Source organism: Haliotis rufescens, unplaced genomic scaffold (genome assembly GCF_023055435.1).
Source record: "Haliotis rufescens isolate VD_foot unplaced genomic scaffold, xgHalRufe1.0.p SCAF_5, whole genome shotgun sequence".
NCBI classification, from domain to species: domain Eukaryota; kingdom Metazoa; phylum Mollusca; class Gastropoda; order Lepetellida; family Haliotidae; genus Haliotis; species Haliotis rufescens.
Window position 1 is genome coordinate 17,559,074 of NW_025964223.1, and position 27,084 is coordinate 17,586,157.

General features: G+C 44.4%; 2 protein-coding genes across 3 annotated transcripts in view; both read right to left on the minus strand.

The window, feature by feature from the left end:
• Positions 1–1,107: 1,107 nt before the first annotated feature.
• Positions 1,108–7,722, minus strand: LOC124145197. Of its 2 annotated transcripts, none has more exons than XM_046514885.2 (4): positions 7,639–7,722; positions 4,517–5,250; positions 2,656–3,699; positions 1,108–1,546 (listed from the first exon to the last, which is right to left on the minus strand). In XM_046514885.2, exons 2-4 carry the CDS (start codon positions 5,171–5,173, stop codon positions 1,337–1,339), a joined length of 1,911 nt encoding a protein of 636 aa, XP_046370841.1. In that variant the 5' UTR covers positions 5,174–5,250; positions 7,639–7,722; the 3' UTR covers positions 1,108–1,336. The 2 variants fall into 2 exon arrangements, with proteins under 2 accessions (XP_046370841.1, XP_046370840.1); XM_046514884.2 differs by having other exon boundaries at positions 1,108–1,549.
• A 2,143-nt stretch (positions 7,723–9,865) lies between these two features.
• LOC124145198 (DNA mismatch repair protein Msh2-like) overlaps positions 9,866–27,084 on the minus strand; it is a 36,769-nt gene continuing 19,550 nt past the window's right edge. The window contains exons 16-26 of the mRNA XM_048383633.1: positions 26,516–26,571; positions 23,690–23,951; positions 23,011–23,136; positions 22,307–22,402; positions 21,103–21,167; positions 20,427–20,594; positions 18,228–18,319; positions 16,581–16,735; positions 13,981–14,048; positions 11,829–11,942; positions 9,866–10,102 (exon numbers count right to left, since the gene is read on the minus strand). Of these exons, the coding sequence (XP_048239590.1) occupies positions 9,935–10,102; positions 11,829–11,942; positions 13,981–14,048; positions 16,581–16,735; positions 18,228–18,319; positions 20,427–20,594; positions 21,103–21,167; positions 22,307–22,402; positions 23,011–23,136; positions 23,690–23,951; positions 26,516–26,571 (1,370 nt within the window). The 3' untranslated portion in view covers positions 9,866–9,934. The remainder of the gene's footprint in view (positions 10,103–11,828; positions 11,943–13,980; positions 14,049–16,580; positions 16,736–18,227; positions 18,320–20,426; positions 20,595–21,102; positions 21,168–22,306; positions 22,403–23,010; positions 23,137–23,689; positions 23,952–26,515; positions 26,572–27,084) is intronic.

Here is a 27,084-nt window from a genome sequence, read left to right on the forward strand (position 1 = left end):
CAAAGGTCCAAAACACAACTATGATACCCTTATAAAATATATCACCATCAAATTGATGCTCATGATGTCAATCACAGCTTTGTCTGGTTTAGACTCGATACTAGTATGTACAGACGGCCCTGGGATAGCCCGAATATTGTTGAGTGCTGCGTTAAAGACGCATGTTGTGGTGTGTGAAAATATATGTAATAACAGTACCCCAGAATAGTTGTAGGTCCGCTGAAACCATTTTATTTGGTCTTGTTGACTGACCATGAAAATGTCTGTCAAACGTTTTATGTTCAATTCATTGAAAATAAACACAGCCAGCCTATAAGTGTGAAGATGCTGATGATGTAAATGGGATGCTGTATTTGGACCACATTTTACTGCTAAAGAATGGAATTATCTTCACTTGCTCTCATCAAAATGTTACAAATAATGCCAAATTATGATTGTTTCTTTTTAGAATACAACAAATATTTACAGCAACAAAAAATATCTGAAAATGATAAAACGAAAGACTGATGATTCGTTTGATTTTTGGCACTCTTCTGTCGAAACAATACATCTTTTTTATCATTGTCATATAATAAGTTATGTTTGGAAATAATGTAAAAACTAAATATGTTATAAACGTCTTATACAATTAGCAATACATTATATTTCATAACTTTTTGTACTTCTTGGGGGTACCTTTAATACAGACAATATACTTAAGACAATCAGTGTAGCGCCAGCGCAGCATACCCAGGGGACCAGGCTGTACCATCAGTCCTCACCAACGGATAATGCTTCAAACCATATATGGTCGATATCTATCCTTAGTTCAAGAGAAGAGGGGGCACGGGTGGCCCAATCGCCGTGCAGAGTCAGCAATGTCAGCGAGCTTGACCACCCGATCCCGTTAGTTGCTGATCATCTTCACGGGTCGGTCTGTTACGAGACTTTTCATATATCGGAACAAAAGAAGTTAGGGATCATTTTTGTTTTTGGCGATATTCTTTGGTTGTAATGACCGAAAACACAATTTCATCAAATATCCTCACATATATTCATGGCCCAAGTTTATATTATTCAGCATATAGTTCTCATGGGGTAAATGCTGCATCAAAAACACGACACTAGTCACGTGGAATGATTTTACTTGCAGTGTAAAGACGACAAATGTGTATAGTGATATATTATATACGATACTCCACGCCAATCATTAAATATGAACTTATTCAAATAACTAACTAACTAAATAAATACACATTTACCAGGCATAATCATGAATACACATGAGGGGATGCATATCCGAGCTTCTGTCTGTATTATGAAATATATAACTGACAACGAAACTATAGACACATGATCAGTGATAATAACGCCCAGTGAAACGGCCTCGCAGACGTCGGAATCTGCTTTGAATATTGTTCCAGGTCCGGCGCATGCGCTCCATTATACGTTCCCGTCTGGTGCGCTGGCTCGTGTACTTTGAGGTGAAGGTCGGCGGAAGCTCATCCACGACGGAAACGCACACGGAGTCGCCGATGTCACTGATGTTGACCGCAAGTCCATCTTCCTGCTGAGGAGCAAAAGAGAAACTTAGAGGCTAGTCGTTATGGTATCAGCTAGGAGAGCATGATGACATTCAAAGTCAGCTATGTTCTATATATAGCTGCCCAAACCTACCATACCATTATAAACGAGTCTCTCGTATATAGTAACCCTGATAGAACCCACAAAATTTTTTCTTTTTAATGTGTACCGCATTTCCTCTATTACACGCTGAATCTTTAATACTCGCCGGCCTTTCAGGCGCCGGATCTGTATTCCTATTTTCTGCTGTGATATGTTGTGATTAATGTTGACCGTTTCCTGCAAATGTACCATTTGTGTGACTGTTTAATTAGGGAGTGTGTTGCCACCGTGTCAGCTTTAAATAGAATACACGCTGGCCTCAAATAGAAGCCTGGTCAACGTCTTGCCCGAAATACATGTATATTGGAGTCCGGTCGTCTGATGGAGGGCTCATTTGCTCTGGAACAGCCGCGAAAGGGATCATAGTCGCAATATTTAATCGTAACCTTACGGCGTATTTCGCACCTCAGCCTGTTAATCCTAATTTATCTGGGCAAGAGTCGATTACGTCCATGCAGGCACCGCGATACAGCGTGAATATTTCTGACAGCGGCGTAAAACAACACTCAAGCATACACAAAACAGGGGTTCGGGTTGTAATTGTTGCCGAACTCGGCAATAATTTAGCTATATGACTGACTTGAGGATCAACAACATGGCCAGACAGACCTAACCTCCTGAAGTCGGACATGTAGCTGGAATATTGCTTGGTACGGCAACAAATACAACATGACCAATCGTGTGGATGGGTAAGTGTTGTTCGATTGAAAGGGGAACTAGGAGAGGGCCAGTTTGCAGACCCATATAACTTGTATCGGGTTATACCACAGTTCCAGTTATTGCTGAGTGCGGCGTTAAACCATAAGCAAAGACCACAGTGCCCTACATTGTTTGTGTGCTAATTTGTATTTCATAACGTGCATGTAGATACATCGCAAACGATTACCCTAATTATACAGAGTTTAAATGCATGGGGAATATTCATAATGGTCATCAGAAGCCACAATGTCCACCGTCAAACTTTAAACAGACATGGACACAGGACCTCACCTGGCCGCTGAGTTTGTTGAGGATCACCATGATACGCCGTCGGGTGTAGTGGTCTTTGGCCACTCTGCGCATGATCTCTGCTCCCATCACACTTCCGGTCAGGTCCCCGCACTCACTAGTGAGAAACACCTTGAGTTTTTGTCTCAGACGGCGCACCTTGGGTAGTTGGGGCTGAAGGGGCGTGCCCCTCTCTAGGTGGTAAAACGTGTGGTTATAGGTGTATGGTGGTTGGTCCACACAAAGCTCGTTCTCCAAAGACATTTCAGAATCGGACAAGATAATTCTGCCCAGGTCTTTGGACAAGCGTTCTTCCTCCCGGGGCTCGAAGATTCCTTCAGGGAATGGTCTTGCCGGGGTCACCTCCCCCCCACCTGCTGCTTCTCCGCGAACATGGTCTTCTGCAACCTGAACATCGGCTTGGTTATCTTGCGGCTGTTCGCGATCATGGACCTCGCCTGCAATGTCAGCGACTACGCCTACAATGTCAGCCAATACGTCGTCAACGACAGCTCTTATATCCTCATGGTCCCGCGGACGGTCACGTGATGGTGACGCCGACCTGGAGCGAGGCTGGACGTCTTCTGGGAACTCTTCAAGGTCAACCACCTCGATGTCGGAATGACGACCCCCCGGGTTGACGCGTTCATTATCTGAAGGCAGATCAGCCTGACTGCTCTCTTCACTGTCTGACTGCATTTCAGGCTCGTCTAACTCAACAACATCGGGAGCAAACTCAGGTTGGTCTTCGGGCGGTTCGAAGTCGAGGAGAAAAAGATGTTGGGCAACAACTTCGATGTCTGGAAGATAGTCCGGTGCATAGGCGACGGGTCCAAGGTCGTACGGATAGTTGGCGTTGTCGTTCAAGTTTCCTTCGTTATCGTTTGCGACCAAGGCTTGCGGGAAGCGAAGATCCGAGGGCGCCATGTTGACGTGCGCCACCTGTTGAGGATCTACAATGCCGCCATTTTGCATCACGTGGTACAGCTGGATGTTGCGGTGGCGGCGGTGGTTGTTCCGAGACTGGGGTACACCGTTGAGGGCCATCTGTAAACAGAGTTGAGTGTTATCCAAATGGGTACATGGTGTTATCCCTAAATGGGTATATGGTGTTATGCCTAAATGAATACATGGTGTAATCCAAATGGGTACAAGGTGCTCGCCAATGAGTACATGGTGTTATCCAAATGGGTACAATGTGCTCGCCAATGAGTACCTGGTGTTATCCAAATGGGTACAAGGTGCTAGCCAATGAGTACATGGTGTTATCCAAATGGGTATTATGTGCTAGCCAATGAGTACATGGTGTTATCCAAATGGGTATAATGTGCTAGCCAATGAGTACATGGTGTTATCCAAATGGGTATAATGTGCTCGCCAATGAGTACACGGAGTTATCCAAATGGGTATAATGTGCAAGCCAATGAGTACATGGTGTTATCCAAATGGGTACACGGTATTATCCAAATGGGGAAACGGTGTTATCCGCATAAAGTCTATGATTCGTGTACTCAGTCGTAATGCTGAAAGAATGTTACTTAGCCACGTAAGGTCATGCTCACGCACTCACTTTTCACGATCATTCAGGATAGGAGTTACAGGTGCCGCTATTCATATCGCAGAGTTGCGTGCCTTAGTTGTGACAAAGTACGAAATATGGGGATCCTGTCAACTACGATCCTTGGTTTGTCAGCATCAGGCCCGTGCTCGTGGTGTCACCAAAGTGGTTAACATAAATGGGCCTTTCTCCCACTTTAAGCTTCAACGCCATGAGATAACCCAGATACTATTCGGGGCGGCTTTAATAACACCCACTCACTGTCTTTTAACATGAAGTACAGTCTATACAAAAGGGCCTAAGTACCTGCACCGCGCTTCCCGGTTGATTTCGGAGAGTGCCGACTCGAACTTCCAGCCGCATCACCATACGCCGAGGGAAGGCAAAGACTGCCAGGGGCCCAAACTGGAAGTCACCATGTTGACTGTAACCACTGTCCAGTGGGCGATCTGTAATGTCCTTCTTGTTGGTGAGGTTGCCCTTCCTGTGTTTGAGGCTGCTGAGAGATTTGAGGATAGACAGGGTCGGCTCCACACACTGCAACCAAACCGTTGCAGGCAGCCCGTCAATCACCGGTTCATCTTGGAACTCTTCACACGCCAACTCAGCGAATGCTTGTTCGCCTAACAGTTTGTCCCAACGTGACACGGAGTAAGAACTGTACACAATCCTCTTATCGAGGTGTCTCAGTTCAGAATTCTCGAACCCCAGGCAGACATTGAGCACAGGGATTGATGCGCCCCGCGGAGCCACCGTTGCCAAACCCGCTAGCCACAGAACCTGCTCCCAGTCGTCTAAAGGCGTGTCACATCTCTTGTTGAGACATCGTAGTTCTTGGAGTTCAATGAGAAGCTGCTGCTCTGGGTCAAGGAAGAGTCTCTCTTCGCTCCTCGAGTGCCGGACGCAGAAGGCGTTCATCAGTCGCCCCACCCACTTCCGGTGCCGACGATGCAGTCGGGGCATTGTGGGAAGTTCTTCCGGTTCTCTGACGAGGCAGAATGTGAGAGGCACCTCCTCTCAGCTGAGCGTTTGTGGTCAGTCTGTAAGTGTAATATAAAGCCTGAATTAAACACACGAAGATCTTAAGGGAATAGAACCACCAGATCTTATGTCGGATCATAGATGAAATTTGTAAAGGAGTTAACATGTGCTTGCATGTGGCAATTGTCCGCCTATATTGATTACTCAATGGTTTGAGAGTAGTTTGTGTGTTTGTTTGTTGTTTAACGCCGCACTCAGCGGTTCGTAGGGTATAAAATATGGCTTTCAAATATTGCACCCATTTTGATTTCTATTGTTGTCTTTTTCACTTTAATGACACTAACTATTATGTTGTAAAGGTTGAATCAAGGTCTAAATTAATAATATTGCAAACACTAGAACGTGCATGTTAAATGCCACTACTAACTACATCTATGCAAATTTAAATACATTTTGAATAACAAATGGTTGATTAATACCTACTAATTGGTTTCTAAATATGACCACCATGGCCTTATTGAAACAAAATTGGACCAGAATTCTGTGTAGCTAGGATCGTGTTTACACAGTTTTAGCTGCACGGACCTTAATAGTTTCGGAGGGATGTCGAAAATGCAGTAAGACTGCATGAAAGTCAGAGGTTGTAACTGGGTACAAAATATGTAAAAAAAACCCGTACAATATGTTATTCCGAAAATCACATACTTGATGCATATCAAATTATGGCCAAAATGACATTTTCAATAATGTTAAAAGTCGGATCCGAATTCTGTGAGCACATTTCAGAGACAGCATGCTCGGATCATTCATACAAGGTTCCAGCTCCATAGTTGTAGTTTCAGAGCGGGTTTCGGAAAGGCAAAAAGTCAACCACGGACGAATGGACGGACAACGCGCTGCGCCATAAGCTCAACTAACTTTCAGTCAATACTTCTCTGATTTTAATAAGGTTTTAATGTCACCTGATCGTAATTCGTCGTCACAGGCGTTGGTATCGTTGATCTATGGTAATGACATGCAGCCACCGTTATATAACCTTAGGCTGTGTATTGGTAGGTGCAGCCACCTCCATGGAGCCACGACACCAACATGTGATGTAGTACGCCTGTTCTTGATCGGCGTGTCACTCAGTCAACCCAAGTATGCTATCATACAAGCATTTACTTCATACGTTTAGTAGAGTGAGTGAGTATGGTTTTACGCCGCGTTTAGCAATATTCCAGCAATATCACGGCGGGGGACACCAGAAATGGGCTTCACACATTGTACCCATGTCGGGAATCGAACCCGGGTCTTCGGCGTGACGAACGAACGCTTTAACCACTAGGCTACCCGACCGCCCCACGTTTATTAGAAGTCTGACATGAATGAGTGAGTGAATGATGTTGTTTAAGGCTCACTCCCTCCTGACTTATGACGGTGGTCTGTACATAATCGAGTCTGGACCAGACAATCCAGTGATTGACATCATGAGCATTGATCCACGCAATTAGGATACGATGACATGCATAAAAAAAAGTTTGTGAGTCTGACCACCCAATCCCATAAGTCGCCTCTTACGACAAGCATAGTCGCCTTTTACGGCAAGAATTGGATGCTGAAGACCAATTCTAACCAGTCTTCACGGGTCAGAAGTCTGAAGTAGAATTTGTAGCATTTGTACAAGTATAAATATTTCTCAAAGTAATGAAGTTTCGGGAATGGGTCCTTCACCCCCAAGGAACACCCTCGATTATCCAGTGTAGTATAACTCTGTTCTACTGTGATAATTAACATGAAGATTAATGTTACATATATTCGAAAAGAAATCTGCCTGTATAATAAATAACATTTTGTTGAGATGGTATAACATTTGTCTCCCTTTAGCTTTTTTTTCATTCATTGTACTCTTGGCCATGTGGCCTTTGATATCCAATAAACCTTTTCCTTCTGTCAGTCATAAGGGTGGTAGGGCAGCATACAGTGGTTTTAGAATAGCGGTCGCTCGTCACGCCGAAGGCCCAGGTTCAATTCTCCACATGGGTACAATGTGTGAAGCCAATTTCTGGTGTGCCCGGTTGAAGTATAGGTGGAATATTGCAAAAAGCGGCGTAGAACCATATTCACTCAATCCGAAAGTTATACATTATACTTATCCAGTTACAGTAGTGTGTACTTTCGTTTCCAGCATGAGAAAATATAATACATATGGTCAATATATCGGTGATACGTGTCAGGACGTGTGTGTAAAAGTTTATCTGGTTCTTTAAGAAAACATATGATCAAATAAATAAATAAAAAAATCACGAAAATCAAGAAAACTTTGACCCCCAATTCTACCTGACGTGTTCTTAGATTTCTTTGGGGTGTATTATAAAGCAAGTAATGTACAATGTAATGAATATTTGTTCTCCAACAACCTCCTCCTTGCGCAATAAGTCACGCATCTATGTCTACATCGTCCTTACCTGTGACTAAATGATTAACCTCATCCTTCGACTGTCCACGCCGGCAAACCCGTGTCAAATAGATTGTGGTGACGTCATCAATTACGTGACGTCACAGAAAGACGCGCTGTTTCGACCAATGATATTATTTCAGTGGGAAAATTGTCTTTTTTGACTTTCAAAAAATGGTAAATTAAAAAAACAAATAATTAGCGAATATGGGGTATAAATGAGGTATAAACCATGAACATGAAGAAAGAAAGCCCGGGCAGTGTGCCTACGAGATGGGCATCAGACACACCACGTGAAGATCCGGGGTAGAATAGGTCTTCAGTAACACATGCTTGCCGTAAAAGGCGACTGTGAGATGCGACTAAGCTGACTTGGTTGATGCATGTCATCGTATCCCAATTGCGTGGATCGATGCTAATGACGTCAATCACTGGATTGTCTAGTTCAGACTCGATTATTTACAGACCGCCGTCATATAGCTTGAATATTGCTGAGTGCGGGGTAAACAACAAACAAACAAACAAATCAAACACCACATAAAATGCTGTGCACAATAGTTGCTCACTGTATTATTAAAAATATCAGTTCTCCATTCACACTACTCTTTTTCTATTACGAGAATCGATATTTCATAAGCCTCCTGTGACGCCATCCCATTGTCCTCCAGCTGGTGCATTGTATTCCGGAGACAGGTTCAGTTTTCAGTACCGTATTTCCTCTATTTGACACCGGCTCTCTAATATGACCGTTTCCTGCAAACGTACTAATTGTATGGTTGTGAGAATGACGGGACCTCTAATAGGCGAAGTCAAAGACTTAAATAGACGCTAGGGCATCTAATAGAGGAAATACGGTCCATAGAAATTCATCATCCTAAAATATATTCAAATTCAAAGTTGGATAAAACACTTTTCCTGGTGGTAGTATGATATTTAAAACACTTGAATGCAATTAAAACCTTGCTTGATGGCTTAAATATCAAATAAAAACCAGATGGGCTGTGGGGAAGCCGCGTTGGGTCTTCCGGGAAGACCTGGGTTCAATTCCCCACATGGGTACAATGTATGGACCCCATTTATGTTGGTTGGTTGGTTGGTTGTTTAACGCCGCACTCAGCAATATTCCAGCTATATGATGGCGGTCTGTAAATAATCGAGTCTGGACCGGCAATCCAGTGATTCATATCATGAGCATCGATCCCCGCAATTGGGATCGATGACATGCATCAACCAAGTCAGTGAGACTGACCACCCGATAGTAGCCCCTTAGCCATTTATGTTGTCCCCTTTGTTATATTGCTGGAATATTGCTAAAGTCACGTAAAACAATACTCACTCATAAAATAATGTCAGATAAATTGCTTAATCCTTCACACTGATCTACCAATTACTGTCTGTATAAACATTTTGTTAAGCTGGTTGTCTACACAAACAGACCAGGTACGTTACTACGCACAGATTCTTTCACTCCTTTAGGAATGGCACCAGATTAACCAAACTGTGGTGAGGGAGTTTGTCTGAAGCATTTAGCTTCATTTCAGCAATTTCTCAATACGCATTATGATATATCTCCGAGAACCTCCCTACCAAAGATACATACATCTACCCCAGTTTCTAAACCAGTCTGTTCCCACAAAAGAGCATAGCCAAGGAGACAACTTGTACTAAAAACTGGGCTTTGCCACAGGTCCGAATTTTAGACACCCTATACATGGTCAGTTGTATTTGAAATAATTTCTCTGTCTGATTGTTTTTTGACACTGTGTGCTGTATGTATCTGTGTAGAGTGATCTGTAACATCTGTATGCAGTCATGCATATGCCATCCCATACAATTTTCTCGATTTTTTTTTTTTATTAGTTTTTTGATAGACAGGACTGTACAGGAATGTTCGTGTGTAAACAAAACAAATGTATGTTTCCTGTAACTGGAGAGGCTTATTAGATGTCTCTGACACAACGACCTTGACCTCATGAAAATTTATGTTGGGACAGTTTGCCAATGTGTGTATATATTTGTGTGTGATAGATAGTGCTAGCCCACTGACATCCCATAGCCAGTTTAACATGAATGCTCCACTCAGACACAACATAGTTATCCGGAGTCAACCAACCCTTGTTTTATCCCCTAAGGCTGGGCGCCAGAAATGGTAACAACTAAAGCCATCTTAAGGTGTTTTTCGTATGACAAAGCAAACGGAACCACCGACCTTGTGAGAATACAACATGAGCCATGAATGCTGCTGATGATGTTTAATGATGCTTATATATACAATGTACAAGGTAAAGATATTCAACATAATGTCACTATGTATTCTGTTTCCGAGCCAACAGGTCCGTGATGTATGGGTTTTTCTTCGCCTCCAACACCGCCTTCAGTTGCTCGACCTCCTTTACAATATCTGCGTCACTTAGGGTTGACACGGGAATGGCCTTGACCTTGCTGATGAAGTCCTGTATCAACTGTTCTCCATCCTGAAAGCGGTAACACAGAAGTCAGTGTTGCCACACAGTATTGGAGTCATATTAAGATTGTAGTGGAAACAGTGTTTGCATGAATTAATGTTAATTTAATCCTATTGAGAAATATGATAAAATTACTGAGGTAAAGGTTGTGCTGGATTTACGAATTGCTAATGATAAAAGGGACACAACTCAATTCCAGCCACCACTAGTTCCTGGATTACAAGTTTAAAATAAAGACAATCGACATTTTTATCTGTATTGCAATGCGTATGTTGAAATTATGTCGTCATGGCAACATTGCACCAAACTGTTGAGAGGAATGATGTAGTGATATGTTGTTGAAGGGAGATAAATACAGGGGAGACTACCTTGTCAGTACTGGAATGTGATGACATGAAGCTAGCATTGTCTTGGTAACAAAGAAGGATGATGTGTAACGATGTATCGTTATTGTCGCTAACTAGTCTGGTCATATCTATGTATACCCAGAGACTGACTATCTCTTTCATTTGGGGGGCGGTCGGGTAGCCTAGTGGTTAAAGCGTTCGCTTGCCACGCCGAAGGCCCGGGTTCGATTCCCGACATGGGTACAATGTGTGAAGCCCATTTCTGGTGTCCCCCGCCGTGATATTGCTAAAAGCGGCGTAAAACCATATTCACTCACTCACTCTTCCATTTGGAGACCATTATTACCTGGCTCTTGTTTGTTTTGTTTGTTTTGTTTGTTTAATGCCTCACTCAGCAATATTCCAGCCTTATGATGGCGGTCTGTAAATAATCAAGTCTGGACCAGACAATCCAGTGATTGACATCATGAGCATTGATGCATCGACATGCATTAGACTAGTCAGCGAGCCTGACCAACCGATCCCGTTAGTCGCCTTTTACGACAAGCATAGTCGCCTTCTATGGCAATCATGGGTTGCTGAAGACCTATTCTACCCCGGATCTACACCAATCTTTTTCCAGGACTGGGAATGTATAACATCTGCACGGCATTCTATCCTCATGCTCAATCTCATTAAGATCAGAGTTTGGTGCTTGCTACCTCTACACCAAGATCTAAGGACATCTGATTACAGGTCACAACAGAATGACCACCTTGTCAACTTGTCAACAATGAAATGATTAACAGGAAGTCAACATTAGCGTTTCAGAAGCAGCTTTCTCAAGCTTCAGGCACTTGTTTCAAAATGGAGATTTCCCTCCCAGACTACACTTTGAAAAGTGTTTTGACAAAATTTTCAACTCAAACTTTGGAAACTAAACGAAAGACAATTCTGGAATGTCTTTTGTTTGTTTGTTTGTTTGTTTGTTTGTTTGTTGTTAAATGCCAGAATGTCTAACAGTTGGATCAGATTGTACGGCAGTACTTCCAAGGGGGTATTGAAAATCTCTACTGTTTCAAATTTTGGAAAACTTTGTTTATGTTAACCTTATCGAAGTTGCATGATGAGGAAATACATTCAAATTTTCACGATCCCAAAACGACGCTCTGATTGGTGGGATGAAAGGTTGTTCTCTGACAAGACCCGAAATAGGATATCCCCAGATCTTTGTGTAGACGTAGCAAGCACTAAGAACAGATTAATGAGATTGTCTTATTCTTATCAGAAAAAATACCACATGCATGTTTGCAAGTTAATAGAGAGCTACAACCCATTTTCAACATACATCTCTGTATTCTGTAACACCCTTTTCTAGTCATGCCATGTATGTTCTGTAACGAACTGACCTGCTTGGCACACTTGCGTTTCTTGACGGCCGGTTCTGAGTCTCCATCGAGGTCGGTATCGGTGAGGCTGATAGACTGGTAGTCTTCAAGTTCACTGGCCTTGACCTTGGCAAACTGTCCCAACAGAAATGTTCATTAGGTCAAGGTCGTTGTGTCAGAGACATCTACATAAGCCTCTCCAGTTACAGGAGACATACATTTGTTTTGTTTACACACAAACATTCCTGTACAGTCCTGTCTATCAAGGAACTAAAAAAAATGAATACGAAATTCGAGAAAATTGTATGGGATGGCATACACTGACATGACTGCATACAGATGTTACAGATCACCCTACACAGATACATACAGCACACAGTGTCAAAAAACAATCAGACAGAGAAATTATTTCAAATATAATTGACCACGTGACACTTCACCAAGGCCTTCCAATGGATGCTTCATAATTTCCTAATAATCAGTTGACCATTCTTTACTAGTATGGCTACTACAAGATATCGTTAATGGCTCATGAAGTTTGAGTGAGTGAGTGAGTGAGTGAGTGAGTGAGTGAGTGAGTGAGTGAGTGAGTGAGTGAGTGAGTGAGTTAGGTTTAATGCCTCTTTTAACAGTATTCCAGTTATATCACGGCGTGTCAGGTTAATGTGGGAGGAAAGCCCGAAGTGATGCAGGTCTCAGATGTTTAACACTTCAATGAAATCCACAAGCACGGGTATGGTGCTGACAAACCTAGAAACATAATCGGTGCGAACCAGGATTCGAACCCACAATCATAAGTTTCTGGCGTGCCCAAGGGACGCAACTCTGCACAGCGAATCCCAGCGCCTTAGACGACTGGGCCACTCGTGCCCCCTCGTGAAGTTTGATGTTGTTCTCAGCTCACACGGGATGCAGGGTAAGACACCATTGGTCATGTCATCTTCCCAAAGCAAAGAAGTTAACTGACTGTAAAAGTCTAGTTTCTACCCTTGCCGAAGGCCGGAATTCCAGAGTTTCATTTTGGCTGGACTAACAAGTCTATACATAGTCCAATCAAAATTGCCCCATCAACTAGACATAAACAACATGGATTTCAACATGCAGATTTCCATTGACTGCAGGATTTGCGAAGCATGTGCACCATTAAATGGGCGTCCACAGATATTTTCCAAATCTTTTCATTATTTAATCAAGGTGCTCAAATGATCTGATGCACTTTGAGAGTTAAGACCTGTTTTATTACAAGATAGAGCTTGATTATCAATAAGATCGTCTTGACTGGGCTTCACAATTTTGTTTTCCAGCATAGTTTGAAAAGGGTGGAAACTAGACTTTTGTTGTCATTTAACACCCTTGAATTGATTCTGTAGGCTTTATTGAGTACTTGTGAGTGATTGTACATGCCGCCATGCGGTGCCTATTTCCCAAGATGCCTTGCGGCAAGGGAGCAGTTATAGAGTTCCTGCTAGGGAGCACTAATTTACAAAGCTTGCACACAGATGGTACGACTACATTACACAATGGTACAGGGCGTAGATATTTACCATACAAAACTCATTTGAAAACAGTTATTTATACTGACTGACCAAGGATCCTAACAGGTTGAGGAACAAACCCTGGACCATTGGAACCAGGAACTAAGCTCGTTCATCAAACACACTCAAACTTGTTATCCTCACTGAATAATCTATAAGGTACAGCATACTTCAAACAGAATCTGGGAAAATGTCTAAGAAATGGGTCTGGAAAACGGGTGTTCATCTGACTGTCACAATAGTGGTCCAGGCTATGTAGCTGTGCAGTGAGGTCACGATACGATATGTATCATGATACAAAGGTCACGTCACAATATATATCGCAACATGCATATTAACATCGAATCGGGTGGAAATGTCTCGACTATAAATATTCCAGAGCAGGTTCAAAAGGAAAAGCTAGGTGAAGACACGTTTGCTGCGACTATTTTTTAGTAGTTAACTTAATTACAACACATTTTGCGATTTTTGACTGACAAAACCGCTCGGGGTCATTAAACAAGCAGTTATGTATACATGTATTAGCAGGTGTATGGTCTTGTATCGACACAGAAAAATATGTATCGTGCCGGGGCATGAAAACATTTATGCACCTGTGCAGCATGTATGTTTCACCTCTAGTGCTGGGGGTATCTCACCTCGACCACATGCTTGGGGAAGTGTGCCAGCTCCGCCACGTGGATCCCGAAACTCTGGTCACACACACCTGCGGTGAAGAACATGTCGTGAGCAGCTTACCAAAACTAATGACTAATTAATTTTGAATATTGTTGACATAATGTTTTTCCTAACAACCAGAACCATAAACACAATACTAAAGCACGGTAATGTTTTTGTCCTCTGTCTTTAGATTTAAACATATAAATTCAATTCTACTAAAATAGATACCACGTCTGTGCTTGTTATCGAGATTGTAACAGAAATTGTAACATTTGAACTGTAACTAACCATGGTTGGTAACTGTTGGTTACCAATAAAATGTTTAAGCACTCTCAACAACACCCTCCAGCATGTGCTAGTGGTCTGACACTCCCCCCACATCAGTGTCGTGGTCTGACACTCCCCCCACATCAGTGTCGTGGTATGACACTCACCCCACATCAGCGTCTTGGTCTAACGCTCCCCCCGCAGCAGTGTCATAGTATGACGCTCCCCCCGCAGCAGTGTCTTGGTCTAACACTCCCCCCGCAGCAGTGTCATGGTCTGACTCTCCCCCCACATCAGTGTCGTGGTCTGACACTCCACCCACATCAGTGTCTTGATTTAACGCTCCCCCCATATCAGTGTTGTGATCTTACACTCCCCCCCACATCAGTGTCTTGGTCTAACACTCACCCCACATCAGTGTCTTGGTCTAACACTCCACCCACATCAGTGTCTTGATTTAACGCTCCCCCCATATCAGTGTTGTGATCTTACACTCCCCCCCACATCAGTGTCTTGGTCTAACACTCACCCCACATCAGTGTCTTGGTCTAACACTCCACCCACATCAGTGTCTTGGTCTAACCCTCCCCCCACATCAGTGTCGTGGTCTAACACTCCACCCACATCAGTGTCTTGATTTAACGCTCCCCCCATATCAGTGTTGTGATCTTACACTCCCCCCCACATCAGTGTCGTGGTCTGACGCTCCCCCCACATCAGTGTCTTGGTCTGACACTCCCCCCACATCAGTGTCTTGGTCTAACACTCCCCCCACATCAGTGTCGTGGTCTGACACTCCCCCCACATCAGTGTCGTGGTCTAACACTCCCCCCACATCAATGTCGTGGTCTGACACTCCCCCCACATCAGTGTCTTGGTCTAACACTCCCCCCATATCAGTGTTGTGATCTTACACTCCCCCCCACATCAGTGTCGTGGTCTGACGCTCCCCCCACATCAGTGTCGTGGTCTGACACTCCCCCCACATCAGTGTCTTGATCTTACTCTCCCCCCACATCAGTGTCTTGGTCTAACACTCCCCCCACATCAGTGTCGTGGTCTGACACTCCCCCCACATCAGTGTCGTGGTCTGACGCTCCCCCCACATCAGTGTCGTGGTCTGACGCTCCCCCCACATCAGTGTCTTGATCTTACTCTCCCCCCACATCAGTGTCTTGATCTTACTCTCCCCCCACATCAGTGTCGTGGTCTGACGCTCCCCCCACATCAGTGTCGTGGTCTGACACTCCCCCCACATCAGTGTCTTGGTCTAACACTCCACCCACATCAGTGTCTTGATCTTACTCTCCCCCCACATCAGTGTCTTGATCTTACTCTCCCCCCACATCAGTGTCGTGGTCTGACACTCCCCCCACATCAGTGTCTTGATCTTACTCTCCCCCCACATCAGTGTCGTGGTCTAACACTCCCCCCACATCAGTGTCTTGATTTAACGCTCCCCCCATATCAGTGTTGTGATCTTACACTCCCCCCACATCAGTGTCTTGATCTTACTCTCCCCCCACATCAGTGTCTTGGTCTGACACTCCACCCACATCAGTGTCTTGATTTAACGCTCCCCCCATATCAGTGTTGTGATCTTACACTCCCCCCCACATCAGTGTCTTGGTCTAACACTCACCCCACATCAGTGTCTTGATTTAACGCTCCCCCCATATCAGTGTTGTGATCTTACACTCCCCCCCACATCAGTGTCGTGGTCTGACGCTCCCCCCACATCAGTGTCGTGGTCTGACACTCCCCCCACATCAGTGTCTTGGTCTAACACTCCACCCACATCAGTGTCTTGATTTAACGCTCCCCCCATATCAGTGTTGTGATCTTACACTCCCCCCCACATCAGTGTCATGGTCTGACACTCCCCCCACATCAGTGTCGTGGTCTGACACTCCCCCCACATCAGTGTCTTGGTCTAACACTCCACCCACATCAGTGTCTTGATTTAACGCTCCCCCCATATCAGTGTTGTGATCTTACACTCCCCCCCACATCAGTGTCGTGGTCTGACCCTCCCCCCACATCAGTGTCGTGGTCTGACACTCCCCCCACATCAGTGTCTTGGTCTAACACTCCCCCCACATCAGTGTCTTGGTCTAACACTCCCCCCACATCAGTGTCGTGGTCTGACGCTCCCCTTAAATCAGTGTCTTGATCTTACACTCCCCCCACATCAGTGTCATGATCTTACTCTCCCCCCATATCAGTGTTGTGGTCTAACACTCCCCCACATCAGTGTCTTGATCTAACACTCCCCCACATCAGTGTCATGGTCTAACCCTCGACAACTCACCAGGCTTGACTCTGTACAGCAGTGTTAGGGTATCATTAGTGGTGAGGGCAGTCACATGACGGTTGGTCACCGTGGGGACGACATCGGCCAGCGCCGTCAACTCATGGAAGTGAGTCGCAAACACACAGAATGCCTTGATCTTTGTAGCAATACTCCTGTAACCATGGCAACAAATAGTATATGTGAAGTAATACACACACAAAAAAACATATGCACTTACTGGTAAGCCAGGATAAGTTGTGGTCTCAGTCGAGTTGTGGTCTGACAATTAACCCTGTATGAGCGTATGAGGTAAGCCTACTGGAGCGTACCATTGTGAAGAAAGGGGTAGCGGGTCAAGAGCTCTGATGCTCTTTATTGTAGATACTGACAGACCACAGACTTCTCCATGTAATTTATGACATTATAGGCCAATTCTCGAGTCAGAAAATGTATGATTTGGCCATGCTCACCTAGCTTTGACATGTTTATTTGTTTGTAATTAACTTCTATCAGTGACTTTTAGTTCTGGTATCGACTTATTGCATCAACCTCTTAATACATTCGTGACCAACTCGTGTTATTCCAGGACAAGCCGAATAGCAACTCGTGCCCCTCTCGTGGCCATTTTGGCAACTGGGTTCCGTCTTAGCGCAAACAGGCATACCTAAAACAATTGTCAACTCGGTTCACATTTCCCCATGTATTATATGTCTTTCAAATGCAATTTAAAGCACATCGTGACATGCGGAATTATACAGTATAATTAAACACATTTAACTGTGTCTTGGGTATATTTTTAGATGCAAGACATATGTAAAATCAAAAAATATTTCTGAGGGATTCTTTGACGAAGAACTTGAAATTATACGCGCATTCTGATTGGTTTGTTGTATTTTCGCACATAACATTCATCGATAGGGGGACAAGTCTTCTTGCAGGTTACGGAAAGGGCCGAGTGGTGACGAATGCCTCTTAATAGTCATATGAGCACCACCTGTGTCCATGTGAGTGAAGTCAATTTCATCGTCATGACCTGCACGTGCACAACATGCTTACACCCTCCTATCCTGGATTGCCAGAATGTGAAGTTGTTTCAATATGCCCTCTAGAAACTGTGTCAGTAGGCCTCTATAAAATGTTAAGGCCTTTTTGACAGATTCAAATATAAAACCTTTTCAAACCTGTGTGGACCTTTGGGTGGATCAGTGAAGTGAAAACACCTAATATTGATATTACGATTAGTGACCTATTTGTTTATGTGAAACATTTTCATAAACAGCAGTACACATCATAAAGCAATACCCACACGTTCCCCTATTTCTTTCAGTCAGTATATTCATGTGTCACTGAGTGAGTGAGTTGAGTTTAACGCCGCTTTTAACAGTATTCCAGTTATATCGCGGCGTGGCAGCTTAATGTGGGAGGAAAGCCCGAAGTGATGCAGGTCTCAGACGTTTACCACTACGGTGAAACCCACGAGCACGAGTATGGTGCTGACTAACCTAGAAACATAATCGGGGCGAACCGGGATTTGAACCCACAATCATAGGTTTCTGGGGTGCCCAAGGGACGCAACTCTGCACAGCGAATCGCATCACCTTAGACGACTGGGCCACCCGTGCCCCCTATTCATGTGTCAACCACACAGGCCTTACACACACTTACTCGGAGATTGCCCATGCCAGTCCGAAGCCGTCATATGTCGATGTTCCACGCCCCAGTTCATCAATGATTATCAGCGAGTTCTCCGTGGCTGACTGTAAACAAATACAGTATGAGACTTGTCCAAGAGGGCAGATTTCATCCTGACAGCCCTATACTGGTCTCATGCACTCACGTCAGTACAATGTACAAGATTTCCCACATTCTTGAATTATGGATAAAACTTTTTTTCCAATTACAAACCACAGTTACAAAAAAATTCAAACAATAGAAGCAATGGTTTCTAAGGTAGGCTAAAAAGAAAAATAATAGTCTTGGTTCTTGGGCTCTGCCCCCATCATCATAAAGTCCGCCACATGTTTTGTTTTTATTTCCATTGAAAAAAATATAACTTTAAATATTCCGCATCTTGAACACTCGACCCCGGCAGTGAAATGCTACAATACTTAAGAAGAAAATGTTTTTCCATCAATTATTGTAAATAAGATAAAGTTACCTACTAGCTTGAACAACAACAACAACAACAAAAATAACACCGCCCATCCGCACTAGATTTTAAAAAGCCATTGCCTGTGAACTATTTCTTTTTTTTAAGCCTGAGATTCCAAAAAAGGGTTTTATCCAAGAACAATCTATGAGCCTAATTAACTGTGTGAGTTAGTGTGTTTTGTTAAAAGCTGCCCCAGCAATATTGAAGTTATAACAGTCTGTTAATACGGGTCTGGACCGGCCAACCGAGTGACTGAAAGCAAGAGCAATGATCCCTGCCATCGGAGCATGAATCAGCCAAGTCACTCGTACAGACGAAACTATTGGTCATAAGTCATCGGTCCAGACCACCTAATGCTCTTTAGTCACCAATCCAGACCACCTAAAGCTCTTTAGTCACCAATCCAGACCACCTAATGCTCTTGAGTCACCAATCCAGACCACCTAATGCTCTTTAGTCACCAATCCAGACCACCAAAAGCTCTTTAGTCACCAATCCAGACCACCTAATGCTCTTTAGTCACCAATCCAGAAAACCTTATGCTCTTTAATCACCAATCCAGACCACCAAAAGCTCTTTAGTCACCAATCCAGACCACCAAAAGCTCTTTAGTCACCAATCCAGACCACCTAATGCTCTTTAGTCACCAATCCAGACCACCTAAAGCTCTTTAGTCACCAATCCAGACCACCTAATGCTCTTTAGTCACCAATCCAGACCACCTAATGCTCTTTAGTCACCAATCCAGAAAACCTTATGCTCTTTAATCACCAATCCAGACCACCTAAAGCTCTTTAGTCACCAATCCAGACCACCAAAAGCTCTTTAGTCACCAATCCAGACCACCTAATGCTCTTTAGTCACCAATCCAGACCACCTAATGCTCTTTAGTCACCAATCCAGACCACCTAATGCTCTTTAGTCACCAATCCAGACCACCTAATGCTCTTTAGTCACCAATCCAGACCACCTAAAGCTCTTTAGTCACCAATCCAGACCACCTAATGCTCTTTAGTCACCGGTCCAGACCACCTAATGCTCTTTAGTCACCAATCCAGACCACCTAAAGCTCTTTATTCACCAATCCAGACCACCTAAAGCTCTTTAGTCACCAATCCAGACCACCTAAAGCTCTTTAGTCACAAGTCAAGACCACCTAAAGCTCTTTAGTCACCAATCCAGACCACCTAAAGCTCTTTAGTCACCAATCCAGACCACCTAAAGCTCTTTAGTCACCAATCCAGACCTCCTAAAGCTCTTTAGTCACTGGTCCAGACCACCTAAAGCTCTTTAGTCACCAATCCAGACCACCTAATGCTCTTTAGTCACCAATCCAGACCACCTAAAGCTCTTTAGTCACCAATCCAGACCACCTAAAGCTCTTTAGTCACCGGTCAAGACCACCTAATGCTCTTGAGTCACCGGTCCAGAGCACCTATGCTCTTGAGTCACCAGTCCAGAGCACCTATGCTCTTGAGTCACCGGTCCAGACCACCTAAAGCTCTTTAGTCACCGGTCCAGACCACCTAAAGCCCTTTAGTCACTGGTCCAGACCACCTAAAGCTCTTTAGTCACCGGTCCAGAACACATTATGATCCATAATCACCTCTTGCAACAAGCATAGGCTACAGAGGATCTACTCCGCCAGGGAACTCCCATGGCAGCCTTATGGAGACTATCCAGGTATATTTCAGACTGCGGAATGGTCTCACCCTCAGTATGGAGGCAGTCTCCAGCATCTCCGCCATGAAGGTGGACACGCCCTTCAGCTGACTGTCCCCCGCCCCCACGCGGGCCAGGATACTGTCCATCACGGAGACCTCCGCCTCCTCACAGGGGACGAAGCAGCCCAGCTGGGCCATCAACACAATAACACCAATCTGAAATTACGGCAAATCATTCACATCAGCTTAGTCATTTCGAAAATGCTGCATTCAAAATCAAATGGGATAGTACACATCTTAATATTTATTTCTATTTCACAAAGCAAATGCGGTCACTGGAATACGTAGTATACTGCTTAAAAGAACAGTTAATAGTTAATTTTCTATGACAGATTAACAATATTAACATGAAAAAATCAGGTGTTCTCTAAATAGATGAGAATTTTTGTAAGCACCCGATTTTTTAATATGACTATAGTCAATCTGTCATATGAAACAATCAGGTGTTCTTTAACTTCTTTATGGTATATATATATGTCAATAATATTACACACCTAAAAGGAAAAACATTCGTCACCTCCAGCCTTGGCTAAAGGCAAACTTAAATGAAAAATTAAAACGAACACAGGTGTTTTTATTTCAGTTCTATTTCTAGTATAAATGTGGTGGTCATTTAATATGTGTATGACATTCTCTCCGACAGAGTGCACCTGACACAACTCACCGATCTGATGTACGTGGACTTGCCCCCCATATTCGGACCTGTGATGATGTGAAACATTTCCTTGTCTGCAAGGAAGCAGATCTGTTATTCCAAAAACTCAATCAATCATGATGATGTCACATTATTGTTGTTGCAGGACCAGGAAATACAACCCAGTAAACAAAAGCACTGTCAAGTTAGTTGGTTGGTTTTTGTTTAACGTCGCACTCAGCAATATTCCAGCTATATGATGGCGGTCTGTAAATAATCGAGTCTGAACCAGAGAATTCAGTGACTGATATCATGAGTATCGATCCACGCAATTGGGATTGATGACATGCATTAACCAAGTCAGCGAGCCTGACCACCTGATCCCGTTAGTCGCCTCTTACGACAAGCATAGTCGCCTTTTACGGCAAGCATGGGTTGCTGAAGACCTATTCTACACCGGATCTTCACAGGTCCACTGTCAAGTACTGTCTTTCGGCAGCCATAGTGATCACAAGTACTACTTTAATACAGTAAATGACAGGAATTCAGGGCAAGGTACTATTCTCGCAATGAAACAGGATCAACTGTACACATAAGATGGAATGTTTGTGTGTGTTTTCTGTTTCTACTGCACACGTCAGTAATACCTCTTCCCCACTGTGAATTCTCAGATCATGGACTCGCTAAACAAGGATTAATTGTCTAATGAATGGGATTGAATTTGGTTAAAAAACTGCTTTGAAATATATTTCAGTTGTATCACAGTATACCGGCTTGCTATTGATTTATTTGTGGTTTAACGCTACACTTAGCAATATTCCAGCTATATGACGGCGGTTTGTAAATAATCAAGTCTTGACCATACAATCCAGAGATTGACATCATGAGCATCGAGTCACGCAATTGGGTACGATGACATGCATCAACCAAGTCAGCAAGCCTGACCACCCGATCTCATTAGTCGCCTTTTACGACAAGCATAGGCACCTTTTACAGCAAGGATTGGTTGCTGAAGATCTATTCTACCCCGGATCTTCACAGGTCCTTGCTGTGGGAAGAAAACCTGAGACGATGTAGGTAATAGACATTTACCACTTGTGAAACACATGAGCGTGGGTATGGTGCTGACAAACCAGGAAACAGAGACATGAATCTGGGATTCGAACCTATACACAGACATCACAGGCACCCTTGGTCATGTTGTAAAGGGAGAGAGTGGGTACAAATTGGTTACCTCTAACGAAGGAGACATCGTTGGGGATGTACGACACATCATCCTGCATCTCTAGACAAGGGTGTCGTGCCTCCGTCAGCCGCAGGGCAGCCCCACCTGGTGGACAAAACATAAACGTCAAGCGCATTTGTATTGCAACTCTATTGGTTGTGCAGTGTAGCTCATGAAGAAAACCGAGTGAGTGAGACTGTTGGGTTTAATGCCTCTTTTAACAGTATTCCAGTTACATCACGGCGTGTCAGGTCAATGTGGGAGGAAAGTCCGAAGTGATGCAGGTCTCAGACGTTTAACACTTCAGTGAAACCCACAAGAACAGGTATGGTGCTGACAAACCTAGAAACACAATCGGTGCGAACCGGGATTTGAACCCACAATCATAGGTTTCTGGCGTGCCCAAAGGACGCAACTCTGCACAGCGAATCGCGGCACCTTAGACGACTGGGACACCTGTGCCCCCTGAAGAGAACTGTAACACCTCATTACAGGAATAGACGCAGGGCCAATCCCAAACAGCAATCGTAGTGCAATGACAGTTATAAGTCAAGGTTAAAGTATGGGAGTTACGATCACCTTAGTGCTACATTTGTGGAACAGACCCCTGGCCACCTGTCTGTCTCCCATGATTAATCTGGAGGAACAACTTTTCCCACCCAAAAATCTATCTAGTCGGCACATAGCTGCAGATCAGTTGTTAGTTTGCTTACCTTTTGCATGAATGGTTGGTCGGATATATGGGATAGGGGCACTGCAGGCGACGTGCGCGAAGCTGACGAGGACGTCCAGCACGGCGATGATGTCGTTGATGAGCAACATAGGATCTACATAGCCAGCTGATGGAGAAGAGATAGGGAGTGTTAGCACACGCAACAGAGGATCTACACAGAGACGAGAGAGACTGGGGTCACATGGAGGTAAGGTGAAATGAGGTTTAACATTGCGTCCCAAGATTATTGGACTTGTATAGCAAAGTGCATACATGTGTGTGTTTGTGGCTGCATGTACTAGTCCGGACTGATGCCGATTTATCGTGCTAGCTCACTGAGATACCATGCCCCATTTCAACATAAATACCCTACTCAGACACAGTTTACTGACTCCGAGCTGACCAATCCTTGTTTTAGCCCCTTAATGCCGAGCGCCAGGTAGGGTAGCAACAAGTACCATCTTTCAACGTCTATTGGTATGAGGCGACGAGCGAACCCAGGACCTTCCCTCACCAGACGGACGCTCTACCACTAGACCACAGAGGCGGTCTGGTCACATGGAAGTGCTACACATGTATATCCTCAAATGCAAACTGTGCTTCCCACACCATTAAACCTCGCAATAAGTAATCCACTGCACACATACTGACATTGCACTGCTTAGACCCTATTGTACTACCTGCGATGTTGATGATCTCCGTGACAACACTCTTCTGCTGTTCTCCGTATTCCTCCTTTGCTTGCAAGTATTCTTCATTCAACTGACGCACTGCGGTGTTGTGAAAGCGTACGCCATTCTTGTTGGTGTCGATGGTGCGGTAGTTCTTGTTGTTGCGCAAATTCTTCTCATCTTTCCTGGTCACACGGAAGAAGTAGCCGAGCTGTGAGTTGCTCTCCAGCTTCAGGGTCTTGTTAGCCTCCAGACCCAGGTCTCGGGCCACCTGGAACATGTCCGCCAGTGCTATAGTGAGTGAGTGGGTGAGTGAGTGAGTGGTTGAGTGAGTGAGTGAGTGAGTGGGTGAGTGGGTGAGTAGGTTGAGTGGTTGAGTGGTTGAGTGGTTGAGTGGGTGAGTAGGTGAGTAGGTGAGTGGTTGAGTAGGTGAGTGGTTGAGTAGGTGAGTGGGTGAGTGGGTGAGTGGGTGAGTAGGTGAGTGGGTGAGTAGGTGAGTGGGTGAGTAGGTGAGTGGGTGAGTGGGTGAGTGGTTGAGTGGGTGAGTGGGTCACCCCACCTTAAACAGTATGGTCCTGACAAGGTGTGTGGGAGGAAAATCACATAGTGACACAGACCCTTGTTATTGTGTTTGTTTGTTTGTTTGTTGTTTAACTCCACAGTCAGCAATATTCCAGCTATATGACGGCGGTCTGTTAATAATCAAGTCTGGACCAGGCAATCCAGAGATTGACATCATTAGCATCAATCCACACAACTGGGATTTACTAAGACATTCATCAACCAAGTCAGTGAGCCTGACCACTCTATCTCATTAGTCGCCTCTTACGACAAGCATACTCGCCTATTACGCAAGCATGGGTTGCTGAAGACCTATTCTACCCTGGTCATTGTGAAACCCACGGGCATGGGTTCCTGAAGACCTATTCTACCCTGGTCATTGTGAAACCCACGGGCATGGGTTGCTGAAGGCCTATTCTACCCTGGTCATTGTGAAACCCACGGGCATGGGTTGCTGAAGGCCTATTCTACCCTGGTCAGTGTGAAACCCACGGGCATGGGTTGCTGAAGGCCTATTCTACTCTGGTCATTGTGAAACCCACGGGCATGGGTTGCTGAAGACCTATTCTACCCCGGTCAGTGTGAAATCCACGGGCATGGGTTGCTGAAGGCCTATTCTACCCCGGTCAGTGTGAAACCCACGGGCATGGGTTGCTGAAGACCTATTCTACCCCGGTCAGTGTGAAACCCACGGGCATGGGTTGCTGAAGACCTATTCTACCCCGGTCATTGTGAAACCCATGGGCATGGGTTGCTGAAGACCTATTTTACCCTGGTCATTGTGAAACCCACGGGCATGGGTTCCTGAAGACCTATTCTACCCTGGTCAGTGTGAAACCCACGGGCATGGGTTCCTGAAGACCTATTCTACCCTGGTCAGTGTGAAACCCACGGGCATGGGTTCCTGAAGACCTATTCTACCCTGGTCATTGTGAAACCCACGGGCATGGGTTGCTGAAGGCCTATTCTACCCTGGTCATTGTGAAACCCACGGGCATGGGTTGCTGAAGGCCTATTCTACCCTGGTCAGTGTGAAACCCACGGGCATGGGTTGCTGAAGACCTATTCTACTCTGGTCATTGTGAAACCCACGGGCATGGGTTGCTGAAGACCTATTCTACCCCGGTCAGTGTGAAATCCACGGGCATGGGTTGCTGAAGGCCTATTCTACCCCGGTCAGTGTGAAACCCACGGGCATGGGTTGCTGAAGACCTATTCTACCCCGGTCAGTGTGAAACCCACGGGCATGGGTTGCTGAAGACCTATTCTACCCCGGTCATTGTGAAACCCATGGGCATGGGTTGCTGAAGACCTATTTTACCCTGGTCATTGTGAAACCCACGGGCATGGGTTCCTGAAGACCTATTCTACCCTGGTCAGTGTGAAACCCACGGGCATGGGTTCCTGAAGACCTATTCTACCCTGGTCAGTGTGAAACCCACGGGCATGGGTTCCTGAAGACCTATTCTACCCTGGTCAGTGTGAAACCCACGGGCATGGGTTGCTGAAGACCTATTCTACCCTGGTCAGTGTGAAACCCACATGGCATGGGTTCCTGAAGACCTATTCTACCCTGGTCAGTGTGAAACCCACGGGCATGGGTATGGTGCTGACAAACCAAAAATCATATTAGGTGCAAATGTTGCGAGATCGCATGCAGTGTTGTGAGTATGCAACCTGCTGTATCAGTTGACAGCTTTTGACGAATGAATAAACTATCGTGTAAGTTTTTATTGATAGATTTAGGTGCGCTATATACATTTACTCAAGCAACACAACATTTTGATTTTTATAGGAGAAAGTGATAATATCAATGCAGATGAAGCTATTGAAAAAAATAACAGTTTGATATACATAATTGAATGTTGATGCAATATCTATGACAACATGGTTAGAAATTGGCACTAGTCCTATAGTCCTTGCCAAACTGCCCAATAGTAAAGGTATCCTAAGGACTAGTAGAAATTTGCCATTTTTAAAGGTATTGCTATATGTTATCATTACAAGGACGAGTTGACTGAAACTGTTAGTTTCTACGGCTGTGACAACTATGTGAGAATATTGCGGAATCGAAGTCAATCCCTGTAAGACCCTTAAAATCTGAAAATACAATGTTTATCTCCGAGTTGAGTTGAGTCAAGTAACCAAACCCTGGTCTAATTCCATGTGATGTCCACCAATCATCCTCTCGTAGTCTCGTGGTGGACAAGTACAGCTGTGACAACAACCCACATCAGTCAGTCAAGCATGTGATGTAAGGGAGACAACTCTTACCCTATTCATCTGTCCCTTGATCTGTCCCTCCAAGTCATCAATCTTCTCGCGGAGAGCTGCAAGGAGAGAGACACATGAGTAGGCCCCATGAGTAGGCGCCATGAGTAGGCAAATACTTCACAGGTATGTGTGTATACACTACGTTTTCCATGACCCATGTAGTAGAAGAGATTGATGTAAGTTGATCTGTTATGACTGTCAGTCGATTCGCTTCATGTCACTCTTACATAGGCCTTCTAGAAACTATCGTACCCTAAAATATCTGGACTAATCAAGCCTGTCATATTTGTTGTTCGTAAAAAAATTTAGGATAACTCTAAAGTTTTCTCACTGCTTCAGACTGCTGAAATCAGGCCCTAACAGCACTTGACATTTTACTAACGCTTTGATCATTTGCTGACACTGACAATCACTACAAATAAGCATACCACAATCTCAGCCACATGATATACACTGGGCAGATATGATGCACAATGTCTATTTGTAGACATGAGGCTGTGTATAGCTCACAGTGGTTAATAAGGCCCTTAAAGAACTTAAAGAACTTAAAGAACTTTATTGCTGGACAG